Here is a 10,675-nt window from a genome sequence, read left to right as displayed (position 1 = left end):
TTTTTTGAAGAGGTGCTACAGCCTACAGGTGAGGTGGGGAGTTCAGACCGCAAGAGCAACAGTACTGAAATGATCAAACATCTTCATGCAACATAGGTAAGTGTGCTGTTTTGAAACATTTTACTGAGAAGTGCATTACAGATACATTGTTAGTCTTGAAACTTAATAACAGATTAGATTTATGAGAGTATAAATGGTAAGCATAAAAGTTTGTAAATTATTACTAAAAAGAGGCTTGTTTGTGCATTTATTGTTATATACTAAAATGATTGATGATTTTATATTGTATTTCATTTGTAGACAAGCATTAGTTATTAATAATCAGATAAACAGCTTTAGATTTTGTATTTATTTGTTCAAAATATTAGGCTATATTGGAAGAGAAGGTGAAGATGTCTAATACTTATTCATCTGCTTTATTCATTTTGGATGAATATGCAATAAATATTCATTTTGCTCCTGATACAATCTAGCAGGCTCTCTAAAATAATAACAGTAATTGAAATCATAATGGTTTCAAAGGGTTATTAAGTTCATTCAATTTATTTTACATTACACAATGTCACACTTTTATTTTGATTGATACTTTTACCATCCTGACTGGTGGGTTCTTAAACCACATTTACATTATCTAAAAATTGCTGGGTTTGCATAGTTAAGTGAAATATAGTCAAACCCAACCATTGCTTTTATTTACAATCTTACAAATAAAGGTACTACATAGTGCTATAGAAGAACCATTTTGGCTAAAATTTTCCATAAAGAACATTTACCATCCGAGGAACCTTCTGTTTCACAAAATAAATAATTTTTTGAAGAATTTTTAACCAAATGGTTCTTTTAATGGTTCTTCAATGACATCATTGTGAAAAACCATCGAAGCACCTTTATTTTTAAGAGTGTACCTAGAAAGTGTCTGTATTTTTATCCAACCAGGGTTCAAATACAACCAAGCAGTTTATAGAGTTAAGGAGTTTGGATAACAATTTGTGACATCATTGAAGTTGTCACATTTACATAATGTGTTCCTGTAGCCTTGTGTTAATAACGTAGATGGAATTGATTTCGATCCATGGGAAACATTCAGGTTAATTTGAATGCCCATTGTTGCTTTGGATAAAAGTAACTGGCAAATAGATCAATGTAATAATTATAATAATTGTATTTGTTGTCAAACAGAGGATGGGCCGTGTTTACTCAGTTCTTAATTAATGTACATGATCTCTAAATACTTTATTGTAAGGGTGGAGTAAGGATCTCATTTTTTCGGGAATTTTTTTCCATAACATGCTGCCTGTCTTAAGGGATTAGTCACAGCATTTAGAAAAAGGATCTGCATCCGTGGGACGTACTATTTGTTTTGTACTCAAAGTATGACTTTTTGTATAGCAAGTTATCACAAAAGTTACCCGATTTCTAACTTCACCTCTCCTAACACTGAATCTTGTGTTTATAGGTATTCAAGCAGTGATAACGTTTCATTGCGTAATGTAAATTTTTTTTATGTAAAAATCATGGTTATTTAGCAGATGCTTTTATCCAAATGAATACGTGTGCACTGTGTTATTATGTCTTCAGTTGCTACACCACGAGTGTATTAAATAAACATGCAAAGTTGATTCGGGATTATGATATTTACTTTTCAGTGCTTGCTTGCATGCAGTTCATTAATTAAACAAGTTAACATAAACAAATACACCCATATGTACTAATAATACCAGCACTGTACAGAGTTTACTCTTCTGTCGTGTATCTTGTCACAATAGTCACATGTTAAAAACAATTTCTATATCTATATATCTATATCTATCTATCTATATATATATATTTTCTGTAACAAAATGTACTTAGCACCATATCCTAAAAATGTAAATATGTCATTACAGAGATTTTATCATAAAGTAAAGCTGATAAGACGTTGAATACATAGACATTCATGATTTATTCAACCTCACCAATGAATGAATGAATAAAGGAATCAATTAACGTCTTATTTGTCTACAGATATGCAAGACATCAGGATTCCTGAAGACGTTGAAAGTTTCGGGTCTGGATTTTAACGAACATTGATAATCTTATTGTTCCTGCCTCCATTCTCAGTCCACAATGAATATCAGCACATTCCCTCTGAATCTCACCAATTCAACCAATGGGACAGATGTAGCCATCATCGGTGGGCCCTCGTGGACAATGGCCATGATGACACTGATAACAGTCCCACTGTCTATCATCACAGTCATCGGCAACATCCTGGTCATGATCTCATTTCGGATCAACCCGCTCTTGAGGACAGTGAGTAACTACTTCCTCTTGAGCTTAGCTGTGGCTGATTTAACTTTGGGCGCTATATCTATGAATCTCTACACTACCTACATCGTGATTGGCCACTGGACTTTAGGAAACCTGGCCTGTGACATCTGGTTGGCCGTGGATTATGTGGCAAGCAATGCGTCCGTTATGAACCTGCTGGCCATTAGCGTCGACCGCTACCTTTCTGTCACGAGACCTCTGACCTATCTGGCCACGAGAACGCCCAGAAGAGCCATAGTGTTGATTACGTTGGCGTGGACCGTGTCGTTTGTGATTTGGGCACCAGCCATTCTGTTCTGGCAGTATATAGTTGGTGAAAGGACCGTTCCAGAAAATGAGTGCTCAGTGCAGTTTTTATCTCAGCCTGTGATCACGTTTGGAACGGCCATCGCTGCGTTTTACCTGCCAGTGAGTGTGATGGTTGCGCTGTACTGGAAAGTCTTTCAGGTGACAGAGAAACGTTCAAAACAGCTGGCTGGACTGACGGGAACACAGGGGAAAGACACTGGAAAATCATCACAGGTAGGCCACAAATATATTTACATGAATGTATATAGACCCCATTGTCAGAATTAATCCAATACCCTCAAATTCAAGGACTAAATGTAGGGACACATTTCAAGTGAAAGCAAGGTTACATCGTGTTATCTTTTAAGATACATTGTTACAGTTCCTTTTTGAAGTAATTCGCGCTGCGTCACTGCTGTGACACTTTGGGGAAGCCTCCAAGTGTCGTCTGAATGTGTATATCAAATTCAACCAATGGTGAGGCTTAACGACAAAGACAGGGTGACGTGGGAGCCAGGAAGTAAATAATGCTAAAGACGGCATTACAGGGACGAGGAAGTATGGCAAGGGAGACGCAGCGTCTCGTTCCCTTCTCAGGGAACAACAGTTATATACGTAACCCGAGATGTTTTCATGTGTCAAACAGATCTATGCAAAAAAGCATTTTGGTATGAATCAACATTCACACACAGAAAATATAAGCATGTAAACCGAACAGTTTAGCACGTTTGCTTAAAAAATGTAGAATTTTTATGAGATTATCCTACACTACACAGGGAACAATATGGATTTTTTTCCCCAAGAAAACTTCTTGCATAAAATAGATTCAAGCACTTTCAATGACCTGTATCTATGTATGTATATTTTCAAAAACTTCCCAGGGCCTTGAATTTTTCCCCTAGATTCACAAACCTTTGATTTCAAGGACCCGTGGTAACCCTGTGTCAAGTATTTAGGGTAAACTCCCCTTTCACTTGAGCAATAGCAGGCAGTTGTGGGATCTTTTAAACCTAAATTAAGTTAAATCCTAATTTCTAATTCTAATCGAATGACTTCAGACTCCTCAAAAAAGCTCAAGATGTGTATCGTGCCAAGAGAGGTCACACTAAATACTGACAGACGCCTGAAGAAGACATTTAGTTCTGAAAATTGTTTTGTTTTTAATTTGTTTACATATTTCCTGTATTTTCTGTTTGTGTCTTAAAAAACTAAATATGGATGACATTAAAACTTTACGTAAACAACAAAGCTGGTGATGGTGGCCTAAGACTTTTGCACAGTATAGACAGTTTCAGCAGTAACAACATAAACAAGCGGCTGTCGTGGTCCGCACGTAACTTCCGGTAAACTACGCTAAGAATAAATAACAACAAAGTTCTTTAAACGTAGTTTATTTATATAGCAAGCAAAAAAACAACACAAAGATTACCTAGGAAACCAAAACATTTGTTATTTTCGACGAGGCATTTGTTCAAGAGATCAGTTTAGAAACTAGTCAGACCATTAAAAAAAACGAATCCGGAAGTAAAGTTCGGGTACAGATGCGTCCGATGAAAGCGTCTATACGGTATATATATATATAAAAAGAGAGAGAGCGAGAGCAAAGGTCATGGGGTCGATCTCAGGGAATACACATAATGTTAAAATCACAATAACGATTGTCTTATTTTCCCCGCCGTGACATATTAGAGTGAAACATAACTGAAATGAATAAAGGTAGGGTTTGACTTGAATTCGTCCATTGAGAATTGATTGGATTGTTGGAAGTTGGGTCATGTTGCAATTTGCTAATCGCTGTGATCTTTTCCCGAGCTTTGCCCATACCCCATGTCCGGAAGTAAAGAGAGATCGTTCCGAAGAGGGGAGGAGGTTTGCATTTTTGAAAAAAATTAATGAGGGGGCATGAATTTGTAAAAAAAAGTAATTTGTAAAAAATACCACAATATCCCCTCAAATATTTTATTTCAATTTTATTGTGAATGCATTCATGTAAATATTGCACTTTTAGGGCAACACACTGTAAAAAAAACTTAAAAAAGTAAGTTACATGGTTGCCTTAAAAATTTGAGTTCATTCAACTTAAAAAATATTGGTTGACACATTATTTATTTTTTAATGCAACTAGGTAACTAACTTTTTTAACTAGGTAACTAACTTAGATTTAACCAAATCTTTTCTTTACAGTGCACCAAGATTTAGATGGTACCAGCTAACCAGTGTACATAGTGAGTTTAAAGGCCGAAGTATAGTCCATTTTTTACGTGTACGCAGGGGTCTGCATACAGAGCTTGTGGCGTAGTTTTCTTCATTTTCATTTACTGCAATATGTGCATTCGAACGTGTGCATATGTTCGCATACACGTAAAAAAAGAAAATGAAGAGTATTGTTGCAAAACGAGATAACCACCGTTTTTTTAATTGTTCAGAAATCTTGTTTTTTGGTTGTGCATTCCAATTAATTTCAATGCAACTGCAGTTGGTTTGTTTTGATTTAAACCTTCATAACTTAAAAAATACAGCTAAGTGGCACCATAAAACAAAATAATAACATGATAACGTAATAATAAACATGTTTTGACAAAAATGTAAAAAAATGGATTTATCTCGTTTTGCAACGAAACTCTTCAAATACTCCTGGCTTAAGGCACATTTTGTTTGACCAAAGGCAGAGAGTTTGAAAATTGAAAATAAAAATCAACAGAAATTACAGACTTCACTTTAAAGTGATAAAAAAAAATTAATCTTGATCTTAATGAATAAAACTCTTAATGCAAAATTAATATAGATGCACTTTTTTATTTATGCCTCCCAGAGATCTCGTTGTACTGAGTCCTGCTGTAGAAATGATGTCGGAGAGCAGACGGAGCAGAAGCAGAACAGCAGGAGAACCATCTGTCCCACCATCACCCAGAGAACAGCAGCATGGTGGAAAAAGAGAGAAAGAGTCAATACACCCAACTCGGATCAACAAGACCAAGGAACGGATCAACAAGATGACAAACGCATTCCACTTGTTCAAATAAAAAACAACAATGTTCCTGCTGGCCCTAATACAAGCAATGCTACGTCCACACAACCCCGCCCTCTTAAAGTAAATGCGGGTGCGCAGTGTCGAAAAGCTCGAAGCTCATCTCTGATGAAGGAGAACAAAGCGGCCCGGACCCTCAGTGCCATCCTCCTGGCTTTCATTGCAACATGGACACCCTATAACATCATGGTTCTGGTGTCGACTTTCTGTGATAACTGTATTCCTGAGGGACTGTGGCACCTGGGTTACTGGTTATGCTACGTTAACAGCACGGTTAACCCCTTGTGCTACGCGCTGTGCAACAAGAACTTCCGGGACACGTTCAAAGCCCTTCTGCTCTGTAGGTGGAAAGAGCATAAAAAGGGAATAAGATGGAGCCCAACAGGAAATGCTTGAATTATTTTAACAGCTGGATTATTGATGAATATAATGAGAGGTTCAGCACCTGAAATAGTCTTTTATTAGGTTAAACGGTGTGTCAATTATTCAAGATCTAAAAGATGCACCAAATGTACCTTAGGTTGAGCTTGTCTATGCTTTGTGAAGATTAAAGGATTGCAGGACTTCGGGTTTTAAGATTTCTCAGCAAAATTGAGAGTTACAAATGTAGCACAGAAAAAAATGGTCCCAAGCTGTCAGTGGGACAGTACCCTTTAAAAAAAAAGTACGGTCCTAATATGCACCATTTAGGTACAGATACGTATACATCTGTTATGAAATTGTATCTTTAAAGTAATAATATTGGGTATACCAATATGTAACTCGAGATGACCTCTTTTGGTGCAAAGGTGCCACCCTAGTGACAGCGAGGGATATTTCTTCTGACAGTACACTGGATCAAGGATAAAAAAATAATTTACAAACATAGTTTTGTAGTCAACTTTCAAGCTGTGATATACATTAATCCATTTCAAATAGTTTTTCAACTTGTTGTATAACTACTATAAAGCAGTTTTAGCTTACATTGGATATATGTACTTTAGATTTTTTGCATTTTTATAATTTGATACGTTTTTCTTGCAGTAATGAAAGTATGCACTTGGACTGGCATGGACTCAACAAAATGTAGTGCACAACATAATGGATCTTTACTTTCATTAGCTTTTAAATCTTTTATGGGCAGTGTTCCAGAGATGCATTTGGTCCCAGACTAAAATGCATGTTTAAACTGTCTTACCAAAAGGTATGTTTGTATAGACCTTTTGCGTGTTTGCAAACAGAGATGACTTTTTTTGTAAAAAGAGATGACTTTTTTTGTGGGCGGAGCCCAACTGGTGGCAGAAAGTAACAGTGTGAAGTGTTTTAGCATTAAATTATACTTTTTATGGATCTGGTGTTCTTTCAAAGTCTGTTTCCCTTTAGTGTAAAGTTTCTTATAGCGTTTTCATCACGTTATGTTTATTTTTTAGATAAATAAAATATTTAAATGGCTTGACTACTGATATGTGTGCATGGATGTAATGTATATGTATTGTTCTTTATTGGTAAATCAATAATTTTTCCATTATGAATCGCGAAAGTACATATAACAAGCAATACTATCATGTATTCTATATAATATTATTTATTTAATATTTCATTATTGTTCGGTTTTTCTTCCTTATATTTATAGTATAAATAGTGTTTGTTCTAAAACTATTATAAAACTATTATGTTTACATACTATGCATAGGCCTGTTTATATATTAATAACACTTTACATCATATGTGTGCTATATTTATTAATTATGTAAACATAATAATTTTAGAACAAACAGGAAGAACACAAGCTAAGATCTAAGGTAAAAAGAAATAATAGGAAACGGAAAAATTATGAAATATTTAATAAATGATAATATTGCCTTTTCAGTATAACCAATTCAAATCTTTAATCTTTCTAAACGTAATGTGATGAAATTGCTATAAGTAACACATAGAGGGAACAGACTTCGACAGATCACAGGACATCTTCTCTAATTATTTTCTATTCTAATTATTAATAGATTTTTAGATGATTTCATCACTACAATCTGTCCATTGCTTATTGCAACCATAAACATCTACGTTTATCTTCAACGAAGGCATTTTATAAAAATTAAGACCATCCTTTTTTGGCATTCCTATTCTGGCACTCAGCATCACAAGAAGACATTTTCTAGTGAGTTATCTTGCTCGTTTCACTCGTGTCTAATTCATTTCCACTGTTTTTCTGCCACCACATTGCGCGCGCAGCTTGCAGTGATGTAACTGTGACGTCTACTCGCAAAAGGTCTATAAATAAGGTCTAAAATCTTAATCCTGTTCGGGAAGCCACCCCATAAAGCAGTGGATCTTAAACTGGGGGCCCCAGTTTTTTGACATTTAATAAAATACATTATTTATCATAAATTCTGTGTAATCAAACCTAAAAATTAAGGCTATTAACCAACAAGACTACATTGTATCATTGTATGTTTTGTTTAATTCAAATTTTATGTTTTTGAATGTTTATGTCATACATTTTATTTGGGGGGCCACCGTACACAAGGGAAAAAGTTTGAGAACCACTGCCATAGATTATGATTCCTAGATTTTGATTGTAACCTTCTGAATCCTATTCTATACTGTATATATTGCACACTATTATATTTATATTAACCCAACATCATGTCTCTATCATGATTGAATCACTCTTTCAAAAGTGGATGTTAAGTCGTTATGATCAGTCGTATATATAGACTGATAAATCTACATGGTTTTACTGTACTGGCAGCTGTAAAAATACATTAAGCTAACATCTGTTACATGCATGTTTATTATGGAAAGGGCAATATGAAAAATGTAAATAAAAAATACAGCAAAATACATTCAATACCAATTACAAACCAACATGAATTACCAAAAAACGATACGGTACTGACAATAATTCAATATAATTAGTCGACAGTAATAGATATGGGTTATACCATATACAAAATTCTACTACAAAAGATAACCCGCCTTATGAGAGTGTTTTGTGTGATTAAAACAGATACATGAGATAGATGTAGTAATAGACTGAAATAATATTAACAATAATAATAATATTAATAATAATAATACAGCACCATCTCCTAGTTTTAAAATCTGAAGATACAGAGATACACTGCTTGTACAATTAAATGTTTAAATCCATAACATCCTTGGAAGATCAAGCCATACGTTCGCTTTCATGTAAACAAATGTTTTTTGAGTAAGCAGAAAAGAAAAAATATTTGGCAATGCATAAACAGATGCCGAATCATCTGTACCATTCGGACCAACATAATGTGGAAATGTTGCAAATAATGCATGTAGTACAAATAATCTATTACATACTTCACCTGTGTGTACTCAGTCCATTAAAAACACGCTTTATGATGTGTAAATGTGTAAGTCACAGTGAAATAAAAAACAGGGCCAATAACCTCTTCATGTCCACCACACTGTAAAACCGTACCACAGTAGAAATGGGTTTCTGTGTGTACGTGTGAGGGATACAGGCTCGCCTGTTGTCATGGTAACGCCGTTACTCCATCGAGTTGTTCTGGCTCTGATAAATGGAGGCCTTGTCTTTTAGAAGAGCCAAACACAGGTGACAACTCCAGCTTCCTGTTAACATGGTAAACAAGCCTTATTATATACACAATATCTTTGGTTTAGCATTGCATTAGCAGTGCAAAGTTGGTGGATTTGATCCCAGGGAACATGCATACTAACAAAAATGTTTAGCTTTGGATAATAGTGTGCACGTGTAATGTAAATGCAAATGCGTGTTCATACCTTCGGGAGGGTCAGACATTGGTGGGCTGAGGCAGTACATGTGATATCCTCGGTCACAGTCATCACAGAATAGAAGCTGGTCCTGGAATAAAGGATTTATCAAATCAGCTACTATAATACTCATCTATCATCAAGCATATGTATACAACACCATAGTGTGGCGACATTCATGTTAATAAAGAATAAAAAATACTAACAAAGTGAGTGATAAATTAAGAGGTACCCTTCCCCCCAAATCCAATTACTAGTGCCTACAGGAGGTAAGTTCCAGGTGTTAACAACAGTGATCTGCATTAATGATGGTAAACAGGCCAAAGTGAACAGGATATGCGTGATTCGCAACTCACATCGTTCTCGGATGTGCCACAAACATTGCAGCACTTGCACTCGATACACTGCCAGCGGTAGGTCTTTACAGCTGCCATCATCACGGCGGTGAACTGCAGACATGATGGATGTCCTGAGGAGGATTTCAAGAAATGCTAGGTTTACATTTTTAATATTGGAGCTTTGAGATCCTTACGAATAGTAAGTCTTGACATCATACCTGAACGTCCGCAGTCAGAACAGGACACAAGCTCCTCAGACTGGCCTGTTTTCTGGTTCATGTTGGAATCACCCAGGCAGAAGTCACAATAGTCATTGGGTAACGCAAGGCCATTTGGACCTTTCTTAGGGGCTGCAAAAACATAAAAGATCAGATCTGCTGCTGCATTCTGTTATAACTTGACTAATGAATGCGTGAATAACGCTGAAACTCACTCTTGGTCTCCTCTTGTGGGGGAGGCGGATGAATCTCAGGTTCTTCTCGGTCCTCTCCTTCTTCATCAGCCAGATGAGAGTGTGTATAGTGATAACTTAAACCTGGTCTGTTCTTGTAGCGCTTTCCACAAACTGATAAATAAGAATAAAAAAACTATTTTAAAGAAGATAACAGCATTATTTAAAGCACCCAACCACAACTGAACTAAATACATGTATGAACAAAGATCAAAATGTTTTGTGATTGCATCACTTGAAGCACATAGGTAGTTAAAAAGCACATTTGATGCTGGTTTGCCCATATCTTTGCTGGTAACTTGGGCTTGGATTTTCACAATTCAAAGCTCTAGTCGACAACAAACATACAAAACAAAGCTACTGACAAGGCCTATTCAAAACTTGCCATGGCATTGACAACACAATCACAAGGCATTAACATACGAGTGCCCGTGTTTACATATTAACACCCATTTAATATTTAGTGTTAACTACGCAGACATGCTGGCACTAGCCAATCAAAGATCATTT

General features: G+C 35.9%; 2 protein-coding genes across 2 annotated transcripts; one reads left to right on the top strand and one right to left on the bottom strand.

Moving 5' to 3' along the window:
* On the top strand, positions 1–8,169 carry LOC141363372 (muscarinic acetylcholine receptor M1-like). The gene is made up of 3 exons (XM_073866035.1): positions 1–96; positions 2,005–2,832; positions 5,411–8,169. Exons 2-3 carry the CDS (start codon positions 2,107–2,109, stop codon positions 6,020–6,022), a joined length of 1,338 nt encoding a protein of 445 aa, XP_073722136.1. The 5' UTR covers positions 1–96; positions 2,005–2,106; the 3' UTR covers positions 6,023–8,169.
* Positions 8,170–8,381: 212 nt separating this feature from the next.
* On the bottom strand, positions 8,382–10,449 carry LOC141363332 (zinc finger protein ubi-d4-like). Its single transcript, XM_073865970.1, has 6 exons — positions 10,429–10,449; positions 10,148–10,301; positions 9,933–10,064; positions 9,733–9,845; positions 9,386–9,467; positions 8,382–9,214 (listed from the first exon to the last, which is right to left on the bottom strand). The coding sequence occupies exons 1-6, from the start codon at positions 10,447–10,449 to the stop codon at positions 9,132–9,134; spliced, it is 585 nt and encodes a 194-aa protein (XP_073722071.1). The 3' UTR covers positions 8,382–9,131.
* Between the last annotated feature and the right edge of the window lie 226 nt (positions 10,450–10,675).

The sequence above is a fragment of the Misgurnus anguillicaudatus genome, unplaced genomic scaffold, assembly GCF_027580225.2.
Source record: "Misgurnus anguillicaudatus unplaced genomic scaffold, ASM2758022v2 HiC_scaffold_34, whole genome shotgun sequence".
NCBI classification, from domain to species: Eukaryota; Metazoa; Chordata; class Actinopteri; order Cypriniformes; family Cobitidae; genus Misgurnus; species Misgurnus anguillicaudatus.
Note: the sequence above shows the minus strand (reverse complement) of the source record. Positions and strands in the feature narration are given on the sequence as shown.

Coding starts and splice junctions, on each gene's coding strand:
- LOC141363372 (XM_073866035.1), top strand. CDS start 2,107: ATGAATATCAGCACATTCCCTCTGAATCTCACCAATTCAACCAATGGG. Junction 2,833..5,410: donor ACACTGGAAAATCATCACAG/GTAGGCCACAAA, acceptor TATGCCTCCCAG/AGATCTCGTTGTACTGAGTC.
- LOC141363332 (XM_073865970.1), bottom strand. CDS start 10,449: ATGGGCAAACCAGCATCAAAT. Junction 9,846..9,932: donor TTCTGACTGCGGACGTTCAG/GTATGATGTCAA, acceptor AATCCTCCTCAG/GACATCCATCATGTCTGCAG. Junction 9,215..9,385: donor AATGTCTGACCCTCCCGAAG/GTATGAACACGC, acceptor CCATGTTAACAG/GAAGCTGGAGTTGTCACCTG.